Source organism: Ixodes scapularis, unplaced genomic scaffold, assembly GCF_016920785.2.
Source record: "Ixodes scapularis isolate PalLabHiFi unplaced genomic scaffold, ASM1692078v2 PGA_scaffold6__148_contigs__length_123643588, whole genome shotgun sequence".
In the NCBI taxonomy this organism is placed as follows: Eukaryota; Metazoa; Arthropoda; class Arachnida; order Ixodida; family Ixodidae; genus Ixodes; species Ixodes scapularis.
This window is the reverse complement of record NW_024609881.1, coordinates 49,864,732-49,877,626: the sequence shown is the minus strand read 5'-3', so window position 1 is coordinate 49,877,626 and position 12,895 is coordinate 49,864,732. Positions and strand designations below refer to the sequence as shown.

General features: G+C 46.8%; 1 protein-coding gene across 1 annotated transcript in view; it reads right to left on the bottom strand.

Annotated features, from left to right (window-relative positions):
• LOC120838085 (venom metalloproteinase antarease-like TtrivMP_A) overlaps window positions 1-12,895 on the bottom strand; it is a 42,652-nt gene that overhangs the window by 13,502 nt on the left and 16,255 nt on the right. Inside the window, exons 7-10 of the mRNA XM_040207838.1 lie at window positions 12,223-12,294; window positions 11,083-11,225; window positions 6,201-6,229; window positions 752-866 (exon numbers count right to left, since the gene is read on the bottom strand). Of these exons, the coding sequence (XP_040063772.1) occupies window positions 752-866; window positions 6,201-6,229; window positions 11,083-11,225; window positions 12,223-12,294 (359 nt within the window). The remainder of the gene's footprint in view (window positions 1-751; window positions 867-6,200; window positions 6,230-11,082; window positions 11,226-12,222; window positions 12,295-12,895) is intronic.

The window sequence follows — 12,895 nt, the reverse complement described above, 5'->3', positions numbered from 1 at the left end:
TATATATATATATATATATATATATATATATATATATATATATATATATATATATATATTACAAGCATCACGCGTAAAGGAAACATTTACGTAAGGCTTCATTTTGCGCTGACCGGGAACACAGAGCGCAATCAACAGTCCCCGAAGCTATTTCTTGCTTGGGAGTCACTCATCTTATCTCTCGTTTCTTTTTCTTTTTTTTTTATCGGTAAGGAAACGTCTTTCAAGTGCTTGGGGTCACGCGAAATCACCCGTAAATCGGGAAATTCTGTGCCCGTGTCCCATTCTTGTCAACTCCCTTTCTCGGTCATTGGAAATAGATACCGAAAAACACCGAATTGGAGGGATGTCTAGGACGAACTTAAGGACGACTTCTAGGACGACCTCGAGGATGAAGCCTAGAGACGATAACAAGGTATCAGAGCCCTACTATCTCATAATGCCAAGGAAGGCATTATTAGATTATTACTCACGCTGGTTGCCCCCTCTTTTTATTTTTATTTATTTATACATGCCACCGCCAATGGGGAATTTTTCTGTTAACATGGGCGCACGCATTGTTCCCCAGATCCTAGCGCATAACAGCTTCGCTGTAAATGACATGGAACCAAAGTTTACCAACATGGCGCTTGGCGAGATTTCGATCAGGAAGTACGTCACGTGAAACCGTCCTCTACGAGACTGACACGCTAGACAGTTCTTAATTTCTGCAATAGTTGATATTCCTGGCAGCCACTGCTCATATACTCACAAGTGTCCCAGTTCGCGAGCTATGATTTTGGGCTGTTTCGCTCCTGGTCGGCCCATATTCATCGTTTGAGCGGTGATGGGGTTCTTCTTGCACACGTGGCAATATTTTGAGCATCCTGAAAAAACAGACGGGGCTTTATCAACCAGAGAACAGACAAGGGAATCCGAAGGCATGCTTCGTACACTGCCATTTGGTTCCTCCGATCGACTGCACTACGACAATATCAGCTGGAAAACAAGGCGCCCCTCTCCCCCAAAACCACACCCAAACGTCATGACTGGTGCAAACACGCAGCGCCACATAAATCGCGTCAGCGTCGCCTCCGACGCGACTTTCAGCGTCTCACGACAGGTGAGACGCCGAAAGTTCCAGCTCCAGCTTTCCCACGCCACACGATAACGCCACGCATGCTCACTTGGAACCAATTGGCGCTGGAGGCGTGAGCCATTAATGTTCAAACACTCTCTGTGGTTATACACAAACTCAGCTCTGTTACGTCACGGCGCGGCGGTGGCGCGTCGGGCGCACTTCCAGTCTGGGACAGTGGCCGGAAATCGCCATATGGTACGTGCATTCATCTGTTGCTTAAAAAAAAAAAAAAAAAAAAAACAACAACATACAAAAGCCGTCATCTTGTCGAAACGCCGCGGCAGGGGCTGTATGAAAAGAGTCGGGAAAGGTCTGAAGGACAGTTTTCATGCGTTTTCTGCCTGCACGGTTCGTGGTAGAAAGTGAATAGGTGACGTGAAAAAGGAAAATCAGACGCCGTCCGACCACGACTGCTTGTGCGGGAAGCACCTTGGATTGAATTCATGGATACTTCTGGTTGTCAGATATGTTTGCGTTGCTCCACTATAAACGCTGGAAAACCGCCAAGTTGTACGGACCACCGGCGGACGACGTTCAGTGCATCTTCAAGTTCAAAAGGCCGCCTGATTGTTCGAACTGTCGTTTGCCCATTCAAACGCTCCTGCTCGTTCAAACTCCGCTTGGGCTGGAAAAGTGTGAACCCTAGCTACGATGGTCGACAGTCGATACTAAAAATCGCAAGCAGAATTAGACCAAGTAAATCGAGCATAACAAGTCGGTGAATGCCTCTGGTAACAATGATCAACATCTCCTTCTATCTAGCGTTTACGCCGAGCCTGCTTACAGCAACCAACCATTAAACTTAATAATCTTTTTGAGGCCTGCACTTATTACTTATGGGAAGACCAACACGCGGCCCTGGCGTCACACAGCTGCGGTGGCGCTGTCGACGGCACTGCGCATGCGTAGAAGCTTCACGCGAATTCGGTTTCGGCGCACGCGCAAACGCGGGCTTGTTTGTACACAGCGTGTCGGTCTTATAGATCGACACGCTGATGGTTGGTTGGTGTAAGCAACGTTGGTTGGTGTAAGCGTAAATACTAGATAGAAGGAGATGTTGATCATTGATACCAGAGACTTTCACCGACTTGTTATGCTCGATTTACTTGGTCTAATTCCGCTTCCGATTTTTGGTATCGACTGTCGACCATCGCAGCTACGGTTCACGCTTTTCCAGCCCAAGTGGTGTTGCGGCTGAAAACCGCGAGCAGAATCTCATCATGCTGTTAGCTTCCATTCTGCGGCGTTCACGCGAATGAATCGCCACACGTCACATTGTTTACAGGGAGTTTTGGGGCGCAACGAGGCCTCATTATCTTTAGCTCAGGCCATTAAGGTGGTAAGACATTGCCAAGAAGACGCAAAATCAAGAATTCCGGTGCGAAAAAAGAGAGCGAGGACTCACACCGACGCCGACAACAAAACATTGCAATGGTTTGTTGATGCGGGACTCTGCGCTTCTTTCCACCACCGCACCGCGCATGCGCGGCGCCGGTAACGTACCGCCATGGGCGCTCCGGTTTGTTTGTAAACATGAGTTGGTCTATAGTTGCTCCCTTCTTTTTTAATCTTGTCTCTCTAGAAAACCCAACGGTACGCTGTCACCATCAATCAGGTGGTTCTGGAGCTGCATTTCACCAGACCAAAGGTTTTGCAGCATTCGCGAGATTAAATGTTCATACTATCTACGACGAACGGTGGTTAATATTATTGTCAAACTTTTCTTCAAGCCCGGGGTGAAATAACGACGAACAAAAGAATAAGTAAATATAAGAAAATCTTCGAGTGTCCCACGGCTATCCGATAGGTGGCGCCAGTGTATCCCCCCGTCTCTAGCGATTATAAGACTGCACAACGCACTCATTTGCAACCAAACACAAGTGTGTGAGACAGATTTTACGTCAACTGCGTTGTCGCAGAAGTCAATGGCGAGAAATGGACGACATGCTAGCATTATAAAAACGTCATTGGAACAATTTATTTGACGCGCGAATTATAACCAATTTAGTGGGCATGTTTTTTTGTGATGTGAATATTTCTATATCCCAAATAAAATCATTGAAGAACAAAACCAGAGGTTTTTTTTTCTTGTTTCTTTTTACCGTGGCTTCTATATGACCTGTGACAAGCCGATGAGTGGCTTGCCATTGCCATTAATCATCTATTTCCAGCTTGGCAAATTTGCACCTTTACTAGGTGAGATTTGATTGAGTAATGGAAACGTGTACATACCATCTTCAGCGCCACGCCGATGCGGGAGCCTGAAAGGAAAGACAGAGAGCGTGGTATATACGCAGAGCGAACAAATGCCATCAGAGTAGCGTGACTCCTGAGTGATTCGAAGTTGATCCGCGATAACAGTGCATAAAATGTGAACATGGCTGCTGTGTGTGCAGCGCGTCTTGATTTTGTGCCACGAATATCCATTCATAAAAGACACAGTCGAAAGCGGCGAAACATTTTTTCCAAGAATGGCGGCATTCTCCACAATCCACACACCTATTTTGGGGAGAGTAGCGGACTTCAAAGTTTTGATGAGTCATATATAGAGTCCTCTTCTTCTCAAGTGACCGAGTAAATATTATCGAATAGTTTTTTTTTTTTACAAAGTGTAATTGTAAATGTAGTTGATTAGTTTTGTCGGGTAACGTGCACGAGACTGCTGACAAGATGCCTGGCCCCCATGCACGCGTTCTTCGCTTTCCTTCGTGCTTCGGCTCTGCGAGCACGCTCGAGGCCAAAGCGTTATCGAAGGTAGAGCTAAAAAAGGGGCTACCATACCTCCTCCCTGCCGCTGTCATCCTGTCGATGACTATATAGTGTTTGCCACTCTTAATGGGGCTCCTATCATCTTGGTGTTGTGCCTACGATCAAACCCAACAGCGTATAGCAAACAGCCTACTCGGAGATTTGTGGCTTTCTTGTCGGCTCCAGCCGGTTCGCGCATCAGAACACTTTGTAGCACTGTTTTCTTCTTTTCGAAATGTAAGAAAACGTTTTCGACTTAGCTGTCTTACTGTACTGTACTTCGTTTCTTCTTCGGTCTGGACCTAGCCGACGCTAGACGAGCTGATGGGACCGCTCCTACAGTTTGAAAGGCACACCAACAGGGTGTCCGTGTCGTTTCTGTACACGTGTTCTATTATCGCTGAAAAAATAGTGTACATGGAAGGCCCGCTGACTTACACCTTTGACGCCATTTGATCAGCTTCATGAGTCTCATCAGCTCTTAGCGTCGGCTCCTTCCGGATCTAAGGTGAAACGAGGTATCATACAAGCGTTCCTCATTGTAAATTTTAATATAAGAAGTATTTTCCCCCTAATTGGGGTCAAATTTCTCTGGCAATGAAACCAAGGCCACAGAGCCGAAGCACGCCGTCTTACTGCACAACTGAATATAGTTCAACCGAAATAATTTTCTGGGTGCAAGTTAACTAAATAAATCATATATATCAAATTGTTAGGTTTTTTTGAAGCTTTGATTTTGTAATGTTACTCTAATAATAGTCAAAAATTACCAAACGTGAAGCATTTCTTTTTTTTCTGGCTCCTTCGGGTTTTCTTGCTTTAAGTTCGTCGCAGGCCTTTTAGTTCCCCTCAAAACAAACATGGCCTCCTTCTCTTGTTGCGTGCATCGTCGGTGGTGGACAGTGCCGGTTTTAGGGGTGGGCGACCTTTGTGGTCGCCTAGGCTGCCATTAAAAGGGGGGCGACGCCGCGCCCCCTAATTGAATGCTTTACCTTTTTTTTATACTTGAACACAGCCCCTGACACGACGCTATATGCTTGTGTTGGGCCACTACTCGCATGTTTACTAACAGCGAAATGTCGTATACGTAGTAGTATGGTGCCTGGAGCGCGCCCATACATCAAAAGTGGTCCCAAAGTGGCAACAAATGACGTCACAGAAGCCGGAGTGTCATGCTGTAGCCTGTCGCGATCCTGGCGGCTGGTCGTAGAAATGCTGGTGAAAAGCACGAGCGAACTCGAGTGTCGCTGTCGTCACGGCGTGCCAGGCGTCCCAACTTCCTGCTGCCGAAGCTTCCGTGGACTGTCGAAGTGAAGAGCGACCTGCAGCAGAACAGGCGTCTGCCACATACATACACCACAGCTGCTGAGACACCACCAGGGTCGCGACCGGCGACAGCATGACACTTCTATGACGTCATCAGACGGAAATCGAGGGACCACTTTTTGGGGCGCGGTAAACACACCAGTCGGAGACGCGTTCCAGGCACCATACTAGCAGATATGGGCGTACAAAAAGGGAGGGGGAAGAGGAGCGCGACGGCCGGAGTTTGTGGAGCGCGCTTGAGGGTATAACCCCTATAAAAATTTTTTTTTTTACTTTTTAGTAAAAATGTGTTAACTTTTTGTTGACTCTGATTACTTTCTTTTCATTTTGACTTTCTGTTGACATGGTAAACAGAAAGTTTGTTGACTTTGTGTGGAAACTTTTCTGGTGATTTCCTTCACTCTGAGTCAAAAGAAAAGCTGTAGAATTTCTCCTCCTTTATGTTAATTTTTTTCTGCTGACTTCCTGTTGACAGTGTCACCAGAATGAACGCAGACTTTCTGTTTACTCCGTGTTGAAAATGTTCAGTTGGCTCTCTGTAGCCAGTGTCAAAAGAAAAGCTATAGACTTTCTGTTGAATTTTTATTGGACGGAGACAAGCGCGCCCGTGCAGTCAAATCAAGACGGAAGGCATGGGGTGCGTGCTGGAGGCCGGGCGTCCGGAAGACAAGCCCTGCCGTTCTCACTTTGTAAGTGACTTCAGAGACCTTAATTACCTTATTAAATTAGTAAACCAGTAAAGAAAAGCAAAATAATTATTTTTAAGTGGAGAAACTGCCTTGACTGCTTCGTCCCCAGTGGTGTTATGCAGAAAAGTGATAGCGTTTCTTCTAGGAGCCATTTTTGTGGATGTTGCCTTATCGATTGCGTCGAAATATTATTAGTTGTACCAACGCTTTTAAGTAAGAGATATCATCCACGAACGTCGAAACACTGTTTTCACTTTGAGCGACTTCCGTGGAAGAGTTCAAATACTTGGAACCATGATCGGTGCTGAGGTGGTCACCGCCCATATTATTACCTTCAATATGTAGGCTATACACCAACTCATGTTTACAAACAAACCGGAGCGCCCGGAGCGCCCCTAGCGGACGCCACCGGCGCCGCGCATGCGCGATGGGGGTGTGGGCAAAAAGCTCGCCGTCGCCCATAAATAAACCATTGAAATGCGATGTTGTCGGCGCCGGTGTGAGTCCCCGCGCTCTTTTTTGCGTTGGAACTGTTGATTCTACGTCCTCCTAACGATGTCTGACTACTTGAGCAGCGTCAGCGAAATTAACGAAGCTCGTTACACCGCAAAACTTCGCGTGAATAATCTGGCACGCGGCGATTCATTCCGCGCGGACGCCGCAGAACGTACGCTAAAGCCTGATTCACACGATGAGATTTCGCTCGCTATTTTCAGTAGCGACATCGCTCGGACTGCAAAAGCGTGAACCGTAGCTGAGATGGTCGGCGTCGATACTGAAAATCGCAAGCAGAATCTAACCAAATGAATCAGGCATAACAAGTCGGTGATGGCCACTGGTAACAATGATCATTCATCATCTCCTTGTATCTACTGTTTACGTCGAGCCTGCTTACCAACCTTCAAACTTAAGTCTTTTAAGGCCTGCACTTAATTCTTATCGCAAGTACCGGGCCCACGTTTCGCCTACGGGCCGGTGTCCTCTAAAAGAGCAGACGACAAGCAGAAACGTTTGCAAGAGTAGACGACAGTTCGAACGATCAGGCGACCGTTTGAACTTGAAGACGCACTAAACGTAGTCCGCAGGTGGTCCGTACAACTTGACGGTTTTCCGGCGTTCATTTTGGAACCAAACAAATAAATTTGATGGCCAGTAGTATCCGTGAATTTAACCCAAAATGCTTCCCGCCCAAGCAATCGTTGTCCGACGGCGTCTGGTTTTCCCTTTTCACGGCACATATCCGCGTTCTCGGACGAACCGAGCGCATGAAAACTGACCTTCAAACCTTTCTCGACTCTCTTGGTACAGCCCCAGTCGCAGCATTTTGACGACAAGGCAGGTTTTTGTCTGGTTCCTTTCAAAACAACGCAGGAATACACGTCTCAAATGGGCACTTCCGCCCACAGCCCCAGACCGAAAGTGCGTCCGACGCGCCACCACCGCGCCGTGACGTAACAGAGATGAGTTGGTGTATATAAGGCCCTGGAGCAGTCAAGGGAACTGTGATTCAGGTGTTCGATGCTTCATAGTGTTTGTTTGTGTTCGATTCTATATGTAGTTGTGAAATGTATGTAGTGCTTTCAAATACCATAGGTACACCATTTACACCCTCCAAAATAAAAATTATAAAAAAAAATCGCGTATTTGCTTACGCGATTTTACTGCAGCCAATTCAGATCAGAGTGGAAAGCCGTAGTAAGCTTCCAAAACTGTGTGAAATGAATGGCTGAATTGTAAAGAATATTTTTCTTTCTAAACGGCTGTAGGTTTTCAATTGAAAGCTGGACATTTTCAATTGAGAAGCTACAGCAAAAGCATCTTGGAGGCAATAGAAATACCATTGACTTTTTATTAAAAAGTGGGCCAATATTCAAAAGAAAATTTACAGAAAAACTAGAGAAATTCAGATGAAAAGCAATTGACATTTTATATCCTCTGCTGACTTTTTTCAACAACCTTTCAACAGAACAGCATCACAGTCTTTTGTAAGGGAAGGCCGGCCCTGACTGTCGGCATGGTAAATCGTCGCAACCTTCCGTAAGCACGCCCCGTTGTTTGCCCTATACTCTTTTTGTGAAGTTTGGCAACCAAAAGTTGTCAAAACAAACCAAGCAAGTGGCATGCAACGTGTACGCACGACTGAGACAGAGGAAGCCAGGATCCTACATTGTTTCCGTATACCGGTTGGTTAGCGAGCTCCCCGTCGTAAGCGAACAGGGGTGGGGATTGAGCCCAGGATCTTTGGGTTCTGCAGCGCGAGCTTTCGCTGTATGTATTCCAAGCTGTGGTGCGCCACCGGACTCCCTGCGGCCAGCAGTAACTGAACGGGATCCTGAAAGGATCTGACTTCTTGCGTAGGCAAATATTTCGCTATGCCTCTCTCGCGCTATAATTATTCAGAACCAGGAGAGTTTACGTAATATTACCTCGAAATTGAAGCGCCGAAAAAATTCACGGCATTTCTTAAATCGTCGTTGCATATCTGCGGCGGTCGCTGGACAAATAGAGCTCGACAAGGTGGACCATGGTGTAATTCACCCCCTAACTGGGTCTGAGTGCTACAGAAAAGGCGGTGGCTCGTGCTTAAAACCGGGTGAAACCTTGGGAAAGAGAAGCGCATATGTCTGCATTCTCGGTAATCGCGATTCAGAGCCCTCTATCCGATCCTCATACGAAAATATGAACTGTAGCAACTGTATGGCGTTCAAGCCAAAGTGTAAACTGAAACCGAAACCAAAACAAAATTGTGCCGAAGTCGCCACTGTCACTACTCTGATTCTCGACAAAATGCATTAGTATTCTGAGCAGGGGTTTTTACTCAGCGAAGGATGGGAATTCCAACCTCGCAGCGGTCCGCACAATCTTGTCTCGGAGAGCCAGTCTGTTCTCCAGAGCGTAGGCGGTTTCGGATTCAGCCAGCACACCTTCCTCCGATCGCCACATATATGATTCACATACTGTTGTCTACAAAGAGCCAATCCTTCCTCCCGAGTGTCGGCGGTTTTGCGGAAACGGCATAGTCGCCGCGCCTCGGCATTACGTTGTCGCATAATCTGTGCCCCCGCCACGGCCGCTCGATATCCTTCTCTCCTGCCCAAGCGGCACGTCATTGGAAGCGTGGCAGAAGACTCTCCCTCTTGTGAGAGGGAAAGTGGAGGTAACGAAAGAGTGAACGGAGCGAAAGAGCACGGCGGGAACCGCGCATCGGTCTCATGGAACCAGTCCAGTCCAAACCACAACCGTTCAAACCAAGGGCGACTGAATGGGGCAGGGTGATAAATGGTCACGCATTTAGAAGTCTGGAACTATTTGGCAAGCACAGAGACGTACCTCCCCCCCCCCCCCCCTTTCCCCCCAGCTTTGTCGTCACTGCCACCGATAGATCATCGCATGTAGACAATCTTCCTTTCCAGTCTGTGAACATTCACAAGTCCTATACACCAACTCAACTCTCACTCTCCCGTCACGCCTCCAGGGTGGCGCTGCTGTCGGCACTGCGCATGCGCGGATGCTTTCTTTCACGCGAATCTAGTTTCTGCGCAGATGCAGTGCAGGCACCTGGTGTGGGAAAACGCCAGCTTGTTTGCACATTAAGTGTTGGTGAGGGATATAGATTTTTTCAAAGACAAAATTGTGGATCCGTGGCAGTGTGTGCAAGTACAGCGAGACTCCGAGCACATGAAGTGAAATCTCGCGCTGCAGACATTCGGTGTCGTATTCCCTCCCGGCATGCTTCGATATAAGAGAGCCTCGTACACGCAAGCGGTCATCAAATGATTCGCGAGTGATGCACCTGAAAAGCACCAGGTTAGCAGTCGCACCTCTATACGGGGTCTTATTGTTCTGGCTTTACATATGTTTCTTTAAAAAATCCCTGAAAGCAACATTAATGCTCTGAGCGCGGGTGAGTTATACGGCCTTGGGGACATAATATGGGAGGATAAGTACCACGATGGGTCGAATAACTAACTTAAACTTGTAAGTTATCTTTAACGAAAATAAACATATGGTTTCAATTGGAACCTTGCTGGACGTCATTGAATATCACAAAGTCATTTTAGAAAGGCTAGGAGCGCGTGTAAAGCACGGTGAAGCGCTAAAGTTGGTGTGACGGGCGCAAGGCTAGCGGCGGGAAAACCCGGACGACGAGAGACAAAAAACCAGCGAGGCCACGTTCCCGCACCCCCAGGTTGTGCCATGTTGCATGAGTGATAACTTAAGCGTACACCGATCTGCCCACGTGTTTCGAGCCTCTCCAGAATTCACCGAAATAATGGTCCTGAATGGCGCGTGTATCTTTGCTTATTAACAGGTTATTTACACATCTTTGTTAATTAATTTACTTGGGACAATTAACTTCATATCTCATGTCCTCATCGTTTAACTGACCTGCACAGACCTCACAAGGGAAGGTTTTGCGGCTTTTCTTAACAGTCTGTAAACATCTAATAAGACACCCTCAATATAAGTCAACAATTTACAAACAAAGACCTTTATCAGACCCCGAAAGACGCGCACTCAAACGAAACACTTGCCAGGTCTTTGAGCCATCGTTAGGAAGTTTTAGTAAATCTGTATGCGTTACCGAAGAAGAAATGTCACGGAATACGTTACTCCTTACTTGAAAATAAAAGGAGTGCGTCACCGATCTACGTTACCTATAAATAAAAGGAACGCGTTACGGATACCGTTACAAAAGTAACGCGCGTTACTTTTGTGTCACTTTTGAACGGCGTTTATTCATCCTGCATTGACGCCGAAAGCGTTTCTCGACACTGGAGAAAAAGCGTGTAGGTTTCGTGGGATGAGTGCAACAATTAATAGGATTTGGCGCAAAGACACAAATAAATATAAAGTATTTTATAAGGTCTTCGAAAGATGTAGAAAATAACGTAACCACGTTCCCCGTTACTGAAAATAAGTAACGTTAATACGTTACCCGTCACTGTTTTGAAAAGAGTAACGAGTGTGATATTACGTTACCAAAAATGTAACGCGATGCCGGTAACGTCATTAGTGGTAACGCGTTCCCGCCAACACTGGTTTTAGTAAATCGTTCCGATAACTCGAATAAGGATATTCGATACCCCGCTTACGAATTTGCGCATCTATCGCATTGTTATCGGGTATCGTTATCGGAGGTATCGAAACGATTTACCAAAACACTCTGTTAGTAAACAGAAAGATTGGTTAGCTTACGACGAGACATAGATAATAGCATCCTGCGTGTCCTCCGTCAATGTTGCATTAGCGTATTCGTAGAAGGTCTCCACGGTTCCGCATGCATCAATAAGCCATCGATCACGTTCAGGATCGCGGCCCATACTAGTGAACGTGTAGTTCTGGAACAAAGGGACAGCCATGTAAAGGGATCATGTAAAGGGATCTATATATGGTGCCTGGAACGCGTCTCCGACCGTTGTGTTTATACCGCATCCTAAAAAACTGGTCCCTCGATTTCCGCCCGACGATGTCGTACGTGTGCCTCGTTCCAGAGCCGTATATTGGGAGACTTTGGACAATGGGCGTAGCCGTAGGCCGCTGCCAGCGCCGAATATTCCCCCCGCAGAAACAGCGTAGGCTAAACATGCGACACAGCTTAGACAAATCGGCAGACCGCGACGTCAAAATATCGGAAACGACATTTAAAACGTGAAATAGAAGCGTTAGATCTGGGCGTCTAGGTTACAACGGCGTCAATAAAAAATCGAGAGCATTGGTTGCCCTGTTTTGGAGCACATGTTCGTTTATTCTACCGTTGAATATGAACATGACAAAACCTCACATGCGCCAAGTTTTCATTCGCCAGGAGGAGTATCTTTTTACTCTAGCGACGCTAAAACGGCTTAAATTAGTCAAGTCGCATTCTTAGAGCTGAGGACAACCGCCAAGGGCTGTTTCGCGGCCTGTGGTTGACCACGAGATGCTCGCCTATTCAAACCAATGAATGGCCAAACTCTCCCAATACACGGCTCCGTCGCGTTGTTGTCGGCCGCGACCCTAGCGGTGTCAGAGAAGCGGTCGTGCACGTGACAGATGCTTGTTCCGCTGCAAGTTGCTCTCTGGCTGGACAGTCCACGGAAACTTCGGCACCATGGAATTGGGACACCTCGACGACAGCGACACCCGCGGTATCTCGTACTTTTTTCTGTCCCTTTTAGCACCAACCGCCAGGATCGCGACATCCGGCAACGTGACAGGCCGGCTTTGGCGACGTCATTTCTTGTCACTTCGGGACTGCTTTTCATGCGTGGGCGGAATGAGACGCTAAACAAACCAGTCGAAGACGCGTACTTGGCAGTTATTACAGAGAAGCGAGAATGTTGTTCCGCAACGTACCGTGAGTTTCGTGATGCTCAGAACGATGAACTGCACTTTAGGCTTGGTCAGTTGTTTGTACATCTGGTTCACCTAAGAAAGGCCGAAATATTAGACCAATGTCGGCTCTGACCCTGGCGGCCGCGACGTCACCAGCGAGCACTACCTGACCGAGCAAACGAGCGGGACGTTTTAGATGCTCCCGCTTATTTTGACAAAATGCGCCGCAAGACAGGGACAGAAGGGAGACCAACACGAAGCGCTACTTTCAACTGAATGTTTATTGAAACAACACTCTATTTATACACCCAATCGGGCTTCTCCAGCAAGAATTCAAATTCCTTGTCTGTTAGATGAACTGACGGGGCACTTATGTATTTGTCATCCCCCTGCATTCCAATATTAAATGACTCGAACATCTCCCTCGAGATTTTACTTCTCAGCTTCTCAGTGTATTTATTTATTTTTATCGCTTAAACACGCACTTTCGAGTAATAATACAAAACTATGTATCCCTTGAATGGTTAGGATTTTCTGTGGCGCTCGTGAAATCAACATGCGTTTCGGAAGCTGATCATTCCTTCGATCGTCAGTCCAGCTAAAATTATTCAGTTCTTTAGCTGGAATGACGAGGTACCTTCCAGCTTCCGTAACGTTTCCCGATTCTGTGATCTAGATCTTAATTTTTATGATA